Raw genomic sequence first — 13,262 nt, 5'->3', positions numbered from 1 at the left:
TTGCTAGCCTGGGTGAATTCATTGGGCTCAGAACAATGGGCTGGTGAGATAAGAGGCTGAGTGACTCCCACAACACGCCCAAGACAGTGAAAAGGAGAAGAAGAAGGGGGAGCAGGAAGGAGACTGCTTTAAGCAGCAGCATGGTTTATCCATTCATCCTCTCCAGCAGCCAGTCTGTGGGCACAGCTGAGTGATCACCGACTGCCAGGCAGACCATTGCTGAAAGGGGCTTCTCTCCCAGCCCACTTGCTGTGTCAGATCTGCAGCTGCCCGTCCCTTTGTGTTCTTCCACTGCCATAACCTGGTAGGAGTTCAGGTTTGCTGTAGAGGAGTTAGCCAGGCGTTCCTCTCCAGAAAATGCCGTGGGCTGATGGTAAGGGTCCCAGCACAGCTACCAGTGTAGAAGCCCCTTTGAAACTGGTGCAAAGTTAAAACACGAGACCCAATTCAGAGAGTGCTGGTGGGCAAAAAAGCTCTGCAGTGTAGCAAGGTACACACCTGCACATCTAATTTCTGGGGGACTTCAGAGGGTTTGTAACACCTCTCTCTGTGGCACCATACATCACAGAGGCCCAAATCACAGCACTCCCAGAGTCTCACAGCAAATCCCCTCCCTTACAGGCGCTTGGGCAGAGGCTCTGTGGCTGAGCTTACGGCATAGTTAGTGCAAAAAATGCTGAGTAAATCACAGAGCCATGAATTTAAACCCTCAGAATTTAAACCGTTCCTTCAGAATATAGAGTTGTCCTAATATTTATTTCAGCTCTTCCACAGTCCACTGTAGCTGTGATGCCAAGAAATCAGTCTTCAGTGATGACATCTCACTAGTGACTCTGCAGCTTTTGGGGGAAGCCAACCCCAGCTGACAGATACAATAGGAAAAGCATTCTGAAATGGATAAAAAAATCAGATTTTTAAATGGGTATAACCTAAACGGGTCAATATTGCTTTTCATGACTTAGTTCTTCCCCCGAGGTTCAGGGAGGTGGGGAAGGGGGAGTTACTAATATTTTTGTAATTAGCCCCATCTAAAAAGGGACCAAGCCTGCAGTGAAGCTCTGTACACAACCTCAGCACAACTCACCACAGCATCTCCCACAGACTGAGCACAGCCAGGCAAGGATACTCCACAGTACAGCCTCTCTTCCAGGGCTGATCACATGGGTGACATCTTCATTGAAGAACGTTTTTTAAGGGCATTAGAGTGACAGTGGTGTCATTTACTCTGCAGACAAGACATGCCACTACCTGCAGTGTTCCTCAGGTGAGAGCAGTCCAAGGGGAGCAGCTGGCTGGGGGTGTACCAGGTAACACAGGAGAAACTGGGACACCTTCAGCCAGCCAGTCACACCCTTGTCAAACCACTTTCTACATCAAAGGTATCATTTGCCTCCTGCACTTTCAGACAGGGCAGTTCCAGGCACGTACCCACCCAGTTCAGCGTCGTTGCTACCCTTCACCAACTGTAACGCAGCCTGGCATTCACCAGTGCTGCAAACCAAGCCAGTTCAGGCAGATTTATGGACACAACAGTGGAAATGTAGAAGGCAAGGCTGTTTTTTTTTTCCTGCCCATTCTTATTACATAAAAAAATCCCCCTCTTGTCAGGGCTTAGTGCAATAAGACCATAGTATTTCAAGGCACTTACTGTGTTTTATGATGAATTTCTTACACTAAAATTGCAAAAGTGATTGAAATAGCATTAAATTAGTCTTAATCCATCCTTCTTTGGAAAGTGACTTAGCTAAGGAACAGAGAACTAGAGACAATAAAATAAAACCCCACTGGGCAATTAAAGTCATTGTGGAAAAGAACACTCATGTCCAAGTCAGGATCTTGGCTGTCTTGCTCCAGGAACTAGCACCATCACACATGACATCAGCATAACTCTAAAGTTATCTCACTAGGTACAAATGGTCATTTCTTTCAAATAAATCTAAAGAAAGTAGTTAAGTTCTGTACAGGTCTGTCTATTCAGGAGTACATCCTTATTTTGGAAGAACAATGAAGCTTAAAACCAGACAGTGGGGTTGGTTGTTTTTGTTTTCATGAAACAGTTACTGAGCAGGAAAGTGAGACTGAGTAGTTTATTTGACAATGTTGCAGACCATAGTATAATTGGATGGGTTTAGATTATGCAGATCAAAATATACAGTCTCCAACGCTGTTTTTACACCACATTCAGTATTGGCCATGCACATTCAACAACAGCACCAGCTTAGTCATCTTTAAGCTGCTTGATCTTATGCTTATGGCGCTCAATTTCTTTTTGCAGCCGCTCAATCTCTTTCTGGTGGTGATGGATCTCTTCCTCGTGGTGTTTCCGTAAAGCAGAGAGCTGCTCTCGCTCCTTCTCCCTGCAAGAAAGGACGGGCCGAGGTGCAGCCCCGCAGCCGGGCCGCGCCAGGGCTGAGGGAGTGGCCCCGCAGGCCCCGGCCTCGCTCACCTGAAGTACCGCTCCTCCTCAGCCGCCTGCTTCTTCCCGAACGCGCCGCCGGCCCCTCGCGGAGGGAGCCGCCGGCCGCCGGCCGCCCGTTTCCCGGCGCCCTTTACCCAGCTTCGCCGAGCTGTAGAGGGACGCGCGGACGTGCGCGGGCGCAGAGGACAATAGTGGGACGGAGGACCATCGCCGGGACACCCCCGCCCGCCGCGCCCCGCGCCCACCTTGGTCGAGCGCACCGAGCTCGAGCTCCAGCGCTGCTGCTGCGCCAGCAGAGCCCGCGCAGGCCGAGCCCGCCCCGCCTTTCCAGCCGCCACGGCCGCCATGGGCCGCGTGCCCTTGGAGCGCCCGCCCCGCCCCGCGCCTGCGCAGCCTGCTGCCTGCGCGCGGGGCCGGGGGGAGCAGAAGGGCGGGGGCGGGGGCCCGTGAGACGTCACAGCGGGGCCTCCGCGCGGCCCCGGCTGGGCGGTGGATGTCTGTGGGCGCGGTCACGTGGCGCGACGGCGTGTCACGTGGTGGGCGGCCATGGCGGGCGGCGGGGCCCGGCGCGGGCGCGGCCGAGGCGCGTTCCTGACCTTCTACAATTGACGGTACCGCCCGCGCCGGCCCGCTGCCCCCGCCCTGCCCGGCCCCGCCGCCTCCCCCGCAGGCCGCGGGCCCGCGGGTCCCGCGCGGTACGCGCTTGTGCCAGGCCGTGGCGGGCCGCCGACAGTCGGGCCGGGCGGAGCCGCTGTGGGCGCTGTGCGGGGGGGCGCGAGTGGCGCGGGCGGGGTCCGTCTCGACCCGGACCCTCTGTGCAGCCCCGGGCGGTGCCCGGGGGGTCCCGCGCTGCGGCTAGCTGGGAGGCTGTGCCGCCGGCCCTGAGCGCGGCACCCCGTGCCCGGGTGTGGGAACCTGTCCCCGGGGCCCCTTCCCTGTGCCGGGACTTGGGGCGCAGCCTCGGTATTTTACCTGAGCTGCCCGCACACAGGCCGTGCTGGTTCGGCAGATCCGTATATCTGTAAATAAAGCTGAACATTAAATATAAACGCATGGCTTGGTTTTGGCGTAGTACTATGAAGAGCAAAAAGTAAACTGAACTGAACTAAATAACCTGTGGTCAGAGTGAAGTGGATTTGTGTACTTGCATCGGTATCACTTCATGTGTTTAAAGGGCTGTATTGCCAGCAGCGGGTTAAAAGCAATAGCGCGGTGTTTTCAAAGGAATCACAGCGACAGGGCTGCTGGAAGAGCAAGGGGGAGGGAAGAGGCACAGCTGTAGAGCAAACTGTAGGATAGACGGACAGAAGTGCTCTGCAGGGTTTTTTATGGTAAAAATGTAACATTAAAAATACTGTTGTGCTATAGAAAAGGCTCAATGATATGCTTTGCTACAGCTTCAGTAAAATAGCCCCAAGCTTGAGGCGAGCAAGAAGTATCGTGAATTGTAGTAGGGGACCAGTGTAACTGGTGTAGTAATCGCGTGGAAAAACAGGTAAGGATGTTGTGATGGTCAGTTAATGCAGGTCTCTCTTGTTCTTCAGGTAAAGCAAATTGAAAAACGAGACTCTGTTTTAACATCAAAAAACCAAATTGACAGGCTGACCCGACCCGGATCTTCCTATTTCAACTTGAACCCTTTTGAGGTTAGTTTGAACATTTTGTCCTCCCTTCTGACTTAGTCTACCAACTTCTTGATTTCCTGAGTATTTTATTGCAGTAAAAGACTGAACATAAAGAAACCAAAATCTCTAGGTACAGATTACTGTGCAAAAGTTTTGCAGAAGCAGAAAGATGGTATCTGTGTGCACACTCTCTTTCTCACTGATGGCGGTGCAAACTATGTTCTTTTGTCACATTTCCCTCATGCAACATCACTGGATGATTTGGCAGATCAGTGCTGGGTACTTTCTGAACAGAAAAGTAACAGCTGGAGGTGGCAGCTTGGCAAGTTCTGGTCAGAGCTTTCTTAATTCAGCATTTCTAGTTCTGTGTTTTATTTTGTGTGTTCATCCCAGTGAACTTGTGTAGCCTGAAGAACACAGTAAATAATTATTGTGGTATTCAGCTGGAGCTGGCTTTCCCTGTGTGTATTCCTTCCTGATATCATCTTCTCTGCCTTTTTAAAGCCCCAAGTGCTTTTTGTAGACCCAGTTCACGGCTAGAAGACCCAGTTCAGGTCTTTTTGTAGACCCAGATCAGTTGGCAGATTCACTCTGACAACATTCAGTTTTGTGTAGATCTTAGATCTTTGACTTGGAGAGTAAATTAAGAAAGCCATTTGGGAGTAGACTGTAGCTTTCCTGTGGGAGAGTATTTTTTATTTACAGACTACCGTGAATCTGCTCACTTGTTGCTTAGATCTTCTGTTCAGTAAATTAATTCACAGAAGAGCTCCTAAACTTTGCTGCATCCATAAAGATCAGTAGACAAGTGGTCTCATTCATGGAAACTAAACAGTAAAACTCTACTGTCTTCTTTTAAAATGATAAAATGAATAAATTCTTACAAATGGTGGTTTCCTGCCCAGAGTTCTCAGTTATGAATGACCTGACAGTGTTCCAAAGCCCCCATATGCTTCTGTTTCTGCCAGACTGAACACTGCTACAGGACTGGTTGAAGGTTCAGACCAAGTTATGGATGGCAGCTGTCTACACAAGACTTGAGTGTAGAAAGGGCACTGGCATAGTCAGAGGAATCTAGCATTAGTAGAAGTAGAGTGTCACAAAGATGATGACTACTAAAATGTTTTTGTTTTACTGGGTGAAAATTCATATTGTGATGGAGGAAGCTTTCTGGCGTGTGTCTGTGTGCCAGTGAACCAAGTGTTACAGAATGTGCTGAGTTGGAAGGGACCCATCAGGATCACTGAGTCCAACTTCTGGTCCTGAAAAGAACACCCCAACAATCCCACCCTATCCCTGAGAGCATTGTCCAAACACTTCTTGAACTCAGGCTTGATACTGTGACCACTGCCCAGGGGAGTCTGTTCCAGTGTTCAGCCACCCTCTAGGTGGAAAACCTTCTCCTGATATCCAGCCTAAACTTCCCCTGACTCAGTTTCATGTTGTTTCTTTGAGTCCCATCACTGGTCACGAGAGTGAAGAGATCAGTACCTGCCCCTCGTGTGGATGTTAAAGACCCCAATGAAGTCTGACCTCAGTCTCCTCCAGGCTGAACAAACCAAGTGGCTTCAGCCACTCCTCATAAAAGTGTTAGAACTTACTGCCAGAAACCTGATTCATGGAGAGTAGCATCAAACTTCCTTTGCTCTCATGGTGTCTTTTAGGTGCTGCAGATGGATCCTGAAGCCACAGATGAAGAGATAAAGAAAAGATTCCGACAGGTATTTGGCTTTTGCACTTGAAGTCCCTGGAAGGAAACTAGAAGTTCTTTTGAGATTGTGGAGCTGGGCTTGGGCTCAAGAAAAATGGTGATAAAGCTGTTCTTGGGTAGAGGAATGGCCATTTTTGACAGAAATGCATAGAACAATGCTTGTATCAACAAGAGGAGAGCTGCAGGAGTGTCCCTGGTCCGTGCATGATTGGCTGCTTTGCCTGTGCAGTGTGTCAGGGGGCTGTTGCAAACTGATATACCCATGTATTATCAGCTTATTGAACTGGACTTCAAGGAGAAGATGAAAAGTCATCAGAAATCTGAAAAAAGGTATTTTTCTCTATAATATGGACTTGAATCCAGAAGTGTATTTTCTCTGATGTTTCTTTAAGAATTTCAGTGGGCATTTTTGGTGGCTTGGTTACTGGGAACAGCAGCAGCCCTCCTCAATGACCTGTCTGCAACAAAGGAAACATTACCCCAGCTTCCCTCTGCTGACAAACCTGCAGGAAAAATTTGAGTTTAATCAGCGCGTGCAGCAAAGAAAGGGTATTTTTAGGGCCGTGGCCTCCACCTGAATTAATGCTGTGAGTGCTGGCTGGCAGAGGAATGTGCCTGCCAAATTGGTGATGGGATATGGGCTCCTCCTGTAGATGGGAGGTGGAAGGATAAACTTTTGATCTGTGTCTGGCTTCTCAGCTCTGTGAGACAATAAAACTGGGGCTGTCTCAGCTTTGGGCTTGTAAAATACTACAGGGAGATGTTTTGCAGTCAAGGCGATGAAGTGAAAAATACAGTATGTGGAACAGCCAACAGAGGGGAAAGAAGACAAGTAAATCTGTTCAGGACTGAAGGCAAACCTTTTCCCTGGGAACTAGAGAGTGGCAGCTGTAGAGTAGTTATTTTGCATTCCTTGGCACTAATGCAGTTTCAGTTGCTGATCTGTACAGCAATAGCAAAAATAAGAGATTTAGAAAAAATAGCTATATGGGGAAAGTTTGAAAGAACTTTGTATGGAAAAGGAATGTGGAGGAGGACATGTGCTTTCCAGCACAGTTAAAGTTGCCCTAAGGATGGTAGTGATCCATGTCCTGTCTCTGCCAAAGTACAGGAAGAAATTTTCTTAACTTTTAGTAAAGTAGCCTAAGGAAAAACTTTACCACTCTGAATAGTTTGGTGTTTGGACAACCTTAGGGATACTGGAGAACTTCTTGGGAGAATTTGGTTAAGGATGGTCTTTGTGGGTTTGGTTTTCGTCAAGACCAAGGATACAAAACTTGTGTGACCAAGGGGTTCATATCAGCCCAGGCACTGCAGCTGAGGGCTGTTTAGATTTTTCCACACTTCCCAAACTGCAGCTTTTCTCGGATAGCCTGTTTGTTAGACGGACTGTTTGATTTATCAGTGTGTACTGGCACATGCTTCTGCATGAGTTGTCCGTGTACAAAGTAATGTGACCCCTTGGGATTCTTTCTGTCTGAGACTATTTCACTCCTCTCAAAAATCTCTGAGATACTCTTCATCTTTTACAATGATCTTGATAGCAAAATCCTTTCTCTTGCAGCTGTCAATACTGGTGCATCCAGACAAAAACCAAGACGATGCAGATAGAGCCCAGAAGGCATTTGAAGGTAACACTCACCCTTTCTCTGTGTTGCTCTGGGTTAGTAGTTAATGCTGCTTTTCTAGTGCTGGTTTAAATGTTCGTTGAGGTGGAGGGGACAAGGGTTGCTGCATAGCTGCTTTAGCAGGGATAGAAACAGCTGTGGGAGCAGCAGCTGTGTGGGGTGGTGACATTTCAGCAAGTGGCACTAGGTGGCAACAGTGGCATTGTCATGTCACAACGGGGACAGACACCTCTGTGGGGTTTTGGGATTGTTCAAGAAAAACTGTTTGATCTGTGCATTAGATTGTATTCAATGACCATACAACAGAAGTAATGTGTTGGTTTTAGATGTATGCTTTGCATCACAGTGAGGTGTTCTGCACCTTAAACTCACCTCATGCCCTATAACTACAGCTGGTAGGACTGGTACTTTCACCTGCTGCCTCCAGAAGGTATGGGGTAGTTCCTACCATTACTATACCCTAAAACTCATTTAACTAATCATGTTATTACTTACCTAGATGTATTTAATACAAAAAAAACCCTGCCAAACAAATGACACCCACAAATTCTAGAAGCCAGATTTTTAATGCCAACAAGTAGCACTCTTGTGATGCCTTGTGAACGTGACTGCTGGTGCTATTAACGTTGCTCCTTTTTGTTAGCTGTAGATAAAGCGTACAAGCTGCTGCTAGATCAGGAGCAAAAGAAGAGAGCCTTGGATGTGATACAGGCAGGAAAAGAATATGTGGAACACACTGTAAGTATGGGAACATCTAGGGATGGGGGTGAGTGGTAATCAATCAAATCAATCAATCAAACCTTGTAATGGAGCTGTGCAGGTGGGCTCCAAGCTCTTCACAGCAGGAACAAATCTGCTGTGTGCAGGACTGCTGTTGAGCTCAGTGCTAGATAATTCAGTGAAATTCAGTACTTGAAATAATTAGGTCAGATCACATGATCTGACCTAAATATTTTTTTCCAAGTCTATGAATGAATGATGCAGTTCAGATGTGTGTAGATAGAAGAGAATAGGTGGTGACAGCAGGAGACTGGGAAGTTTGGAGGATATTGACCTATAAGAAAAGGAGCTTGGATTGCACTGGCCAAGAAGTTAGTTGAGTGATGTGGGTGGGCTAAAACATGATAAGCTTGAGGAAGCAGATGATATGGGAGAACTCAGATACTCTTAACACAAGGGACACTTGATGTTCTGCTTGTTATTTTAGTCACTTGAATATCAAATAACAAAATAAACTTCCTGCTGGTTTGGATGGTGTATATTTGATAAGAATATATCTGTTAAAAATACCCAGAAGGGATTGTATTGAAGGAATAGCATCCAACATAATACTTTTAATTACTACAGTTTGTGTGATAGTGATCTTGTAAGTGTTTATCTGGGCCTAGAACAGTTTGGTCTAGTGCAATGAAGAACGGACTTCTTCCTACGTGTTGGAGTAGGAATACAGAACTACTTGGATACAATTGTGTTAGGCCTATAAGACTTCTAAGGTTCTTATTTTTGTTCCAAATCTTTAGGTGAAAGAAAAAAAGAAACAGTTGAAGAAGGATGGAAAACCTCCCACTGTAGAGGAGGATGATCCTGAAGTTGTAAGTCGTACACTGTTCAGAGAAACTGGGGAGTACAAAGCATGTTTTGAGGAATTAAGATTCAAAACCAGTGAAGAAGTATTTATTAGACTTGTTAATGTTGTAAATCCGTACAGTTACAGAAGAGCAAATTCTACTTAGCCTCTGTAGAGTACCATGTGTCGGGTGATACCCCTGTGCTTTGGAAAATAGTTTAACTGTAGTGTAAAGAGTAAATATATCAGATTATATTGACCAAAATACCCTCTTCTTTTCTTGGAGCAATTCTTCATTGCTTGTGCATCATGCAGTCTTTTTTGAATTTAATTTCTTGTTGTCTTCTGACTGCTGGAACTGTGGCATTCCTGCTGCCCACAGAGGCATGTGTAGGACCCACTGCAGCATGGCTAAAATGAGCTCTGGGAGTTTTTTGGGTGAGAGCTGTTCTGGCTGTTTCTTCCATATAGCACTGGAGGACAGACGTGCTGTTCTGCAATAAATCACCTGTATTAAAAAAGGCATGGCATAATTTAGTTCTTTTTACCTGGGTTCTAGTCTGAAAAAGTGATATGAGAGGCTGTAACAATGACAGATGATTTCCAAACACTGACTTCATTAATCTTACTTTCGTCACCTTTTTTTTTTGTGGAAAGTGATTTTTTTCCTGTTAATATCAACACAGTAACCCCATAACCATTCTATTTTCCACTGATTTTCGTAAGTCTCTTGCTGTTCTTTAGTAATTAAGGTTGTTTTAAGTATACTGATTTCCTACTGGGAAGCCAATGCTAGATTTTTACAACACATCAAGATCTGCTGAAAAATTACTCTCTAAACAGTGACCATTTTGCCTTTTTTTGTCAAATGTAAAATTGCAAGACTTAAAGAGAGTTTGAAATGAACAGTTCTGTTTAGACACAACTTCATCTATACAAATTAAAACAAGACTAATATGAGGCTAATACGTAGTTGCTTCCTGGTGCCAGGGCCAGAATTTAGTCAGCAGTGGTTTATACCTTTTTGTGTGCTGCTGCTATTGACCACTGTCAGAGTAGGATAAGGGTTATGTGGGCACACCTATGGTTCACTTTCTTCTTATGCTTCTTACATTCATATGTAAAACAGACTTTAGCTATGTTAATGGGCATTATTTTAAGACTGGATTTGTGTTTTACAGTTCAAACAAGCCGTATACAAACAGACAATGAAGCTCTTTGCTGAACTGGAAATTAAGAGGAAAGAAAGAGAAGCAAAAGAAATGCATGAAAGGTATAAGCAGTGTTCTGCTTGTGCAATTCAGGCTCTTCTTCCCCCTCATGCTTCCTCAGAGAAGATAAGGGACCATAGAGTCTTCAAATAGTCTTAAGTTGGAATGAACCTCTGGAGATCATCTGGTCTGACCTCCTGCTGAAGTTAAGGCCTTAGATTAGGTTAACAAGGGTCCTGTCAAGCTGACCTCCAATAATGTAGATTCCCCCACTTCTCTGTGCAACCTGTGGGTTGTAGAGCTCTGTGCTTGAGAAAAGCACACAGGAAATTTGCCCTCCTGTGTTGAAGACATTAATATATTTGATATGCTTGTATTCTCTTATGTGTACACATGGAGGCCAGCCACAACAGTGAAATGGTGACACAATTCTGCATGCTGTTGGCATGCAAAGGATTGATTTTTAATTTTAATGAAGTGTCAGAAATACCCTGTGGCATGTGTGATCCTGAACTATTTTAGATGTTTTGATCACATGTTGCCTGAATGCTCACTGTGGATGCACTTCCTAGAGAGTGGTTCTGTGCTGGTCAGTGAGGTGAGAGATGGCTGCAGACCACTGCTTTTGATTACAGATGAAAATTAGGGGGATAAAAATTTAATTCCTACCTTGCATGTTCAAGTGGCTATTAACTTCTCAAAATATGTACTCTCAACAGTTTTAGAGACTTACCACTAGAGTTATGAAGGAGTCCGACTTGTTTTGCTGAGCAGGAGAAGCTGATTCACTAATTGTGTGCATGCTGTCAGTGGGGCCAAACCATCATCTCTGCTTGCTGCTCTTCCAAATTTGAAACAAAATTCTATTTGCTGTGCTATTTAGGTGTGCATATCTATCTCTTCTGTAGTCTGTCAAGAAATCAGAAGAGTTTTCCAAGATGTTCTGAAAGTACTACTGTTTCTTTAAAGTAGATGCTTGTGGGTTCATGACTTGTGTGTGGTTCCCTTCCAGGAAGCGGCAGAGGGAAGAGGAAATTGAAGCACAAGAGAAAGCTAAACGAGAACGAGAATGGCAGAAGAACTTTGAGGTAATTAGCAGTTTAACTTTCAGGATGGGCCTCAGCAATTCTTGGCCATGCTGCATGGGATGGCTACAGAGAGATGAGACCTTTTGTATGCAAGTCTATAAGTCTATAAGATAATTTAAGTAAAAGATCTGCACTAGCCTGGGTGGTCCATGTGTAGAGAGAAGAGCCCAGAAGGGCTTTCGTATCACCTGTGCAGAAACGGGTCTGGTCAGTTAAGGTATAGTATTGTTCACCTATGTCAGCAGTTCATTCTTGTCTCTAGTTGTGAATTTGAATTGTTGCTTAGCCCAGGTCACTGGAGACCGGCAAAACTTAATCTGGCAACTGCTTGTGTGGGCTGTTGGTGGTACTTCCCAGTCTGGTTGCTAACACTTATGGAATCTGTGTCTCCTCTAAATATCAGAAACATGATTGACAGTCACTTCCCTGTACTCTGCCATGCTGCTGTCAGGGTTTAGGTGTGTCCAAAGTGGTTTGTGGTCGTTGTGCTGCTATTCTAGGGGTCAAACCTACAGCCCACCAGGATACTCGATCTAGCCTGTAACTGCTCCTTCATTACACACCAGAGTTGAAGACCTGAGACGTGCAGGGGTGGTGGGCAGGAAAGAAGTCATTAAGGATGTGCAGGACCTCATGAAACAATGAGCTAGATTCTTCATTCATGTTTTTATTTTTTTTAATTTTTTTGTTTTTGTTATCTCCTCAGGAAAGGTTTCTGCTGCTCTGCAGGTAGGGCAGGGAGAGGAGAAAAGTGCACCAGAGACCTTTTCTCATTGTGTCAATATGGTGAGACTTGGGGTGAGAAGCATGAGAGAAGGCAGCAGTATGTTTTCCTTCTCTCTTCTCCCTGCCTCCAAGCTGCAGCACCAGGAGAGTGAGGAGGTGAGACAGAGAAAGGAGATGGCACGTTCTGGGCTGGCAGATTAGGAACAGCCATTGGAGAGGAGGTTTCTTTTTATCTTTACACATTAGAGGATTCAGCTGAGACTAGTCAGGACTGCCCAACCCAAGCTGGTTGTTTCTGAAACAAGAAACAGCAGAGTGCTTATACTGGTGTGTCTAAGCTCACTTGTAGTTCCACTGCACTGTGTTGCTCTGGCTCTTCCCAATGTCTGTGTGTCTTTGGCTGTCAGGGGCTGCTGGATAAGGGAAAATTGCTACTGAAATGGGTATATGCTGCCTGTGCTCTGCCTCTTGCACTTTTTAACTCTTCACTTCCTCTCTGTTGTTCCCAGGAAAGTCGGGATGGCCGTGTAGACAGCTGGAGAAATTTCCAGGCAAATACAAAGGGGAAGAAAGAAAAGAAAAACAGGACCTTCCTCAGACCTCCCAAAGTAAAAATGGAGCAGCGTGAATGATCCTGGCAGCACTGCCCAAATGCAGCCCCTCAGTCCCCTCTCTGCTTTTAAGGACTCATTGGCACCTAGAGTAAGATATGCTTTTTAGTAGACTGTTTGTTTCCAGTACAATTAATTATTGGTTGAAGTATTTTTTGTACTCAGTCCATTTGAAGTAGGGCCAGAGAATGACCCCGGCCAAGGCCCCGCTCCACATAGAACACTTGGCTTAGGAGAGTCCCCGCCATTCCTGCTGTCCCTGTGTCTGCTGCCCTGTAACTCGGTGTTTTGTACTTCACAGAGACTGTGCTGTTTCACCACTTCTGTTTCTAGTTTGAGAGCTGAACAAGATATTGGAAATGCATCCAAACCTTTCCAGGCATCATCCTTCTCAGCAAGTTCAGCTTGGGAAAGGTCTGGACTGGCTCTGGGATTGTGCTTCCAGCACAGTCAGTGCAGCTGGCCAGCAGTTAGGTCCTGCAGCTCCTCACTGCACTGAGTGGTGCTTGGAAGGAACCTGCCCCCAAGATTTCCAAACTAAAATCCCAGCTCTCAGACTTAGACTTCTGTTAATCTCAGTGACCTGCTGGTCACTTCCTATAAAGGAAAATAACTTCTCTTGATTAATAGTTAAGCTGCAATGGTCTGTATGTAAAATAAATTTTTACCCAAATTA

At 45.8% G+C, this 13,262-nt stretch overlaps 2 protein-coding genes across 2 annotated transcripts; one reads left to right on the top strand and one right to left on the bottom strand.

The window, feature by feature from the left end:
* Positions 1–2,086: 2,086 nt before the first annotated feature.
* Positions 2,087–2,766, bottom strand: ATP5IF1 (ATP synthase inhibitory factor subunit 1). The gene is made up of 3 exons (XM_029964592.1): positions 2,639–2,766; positions 2,447–2,557; positions 2,087–2,357 (listed from the first exon to the last, which is right to left on the bottom strand). Exons 1-3 carry the CDS (start codon positions 2,764–2,766, stop codon positions 2,219–2,221), a joined length of 378 nt encoding a protein of 125 aa, XP_029820452.1. The 3' UTR covers positions 2,087–2,218.
* Positions 2,767–2,964: 198 nt separating this feature from the next.
* On the top strand, positions 2,965–13,262 carry DNAJC8 (DnaJ heat shock protein family (Hsp40) member C8). Its single transcript, XM_029964607.1, has 9 exons — positions 2,965–3,024; positions 3,960–4,065; positions 5,709–5,765; positions 7,320–7,386; positions 8,027–8,121; positions 8,904–8,975; positions 10,132–10,223; positions 11,174–11,249; positions 12,485–13,262. Exons 1-9 carry the CDS (start codon positions 2,966–2,968, stop codon positions 12,605–12,607), a joined length of 747 nt encoding a protein of 248 aa, XP_029820467.1. The 5' UTR covers position 2,965; the 3' UTR covers positions 12,608–13,262.

The sequence above is a fragment of the Manacus vitellinus genome, unplaced genomic scaffold (genome assembly GCF_001715985.3).
Source record: "Manacus vitellinus isolate BGI_N305 unplaced genomic scaffold, ASM171598v3 scaffold_75_pilon, whole genome shotgun sequence".
NCBI classification, from domain to species: Eukaryota; Metazoa; Chordata; class Aves; order Passeriformes; family Pipridae; genus Manacus; species Manacus vitellinus.
This window is presented reverse-complemented; position numbering and strand designations above follow the sequence as displayed.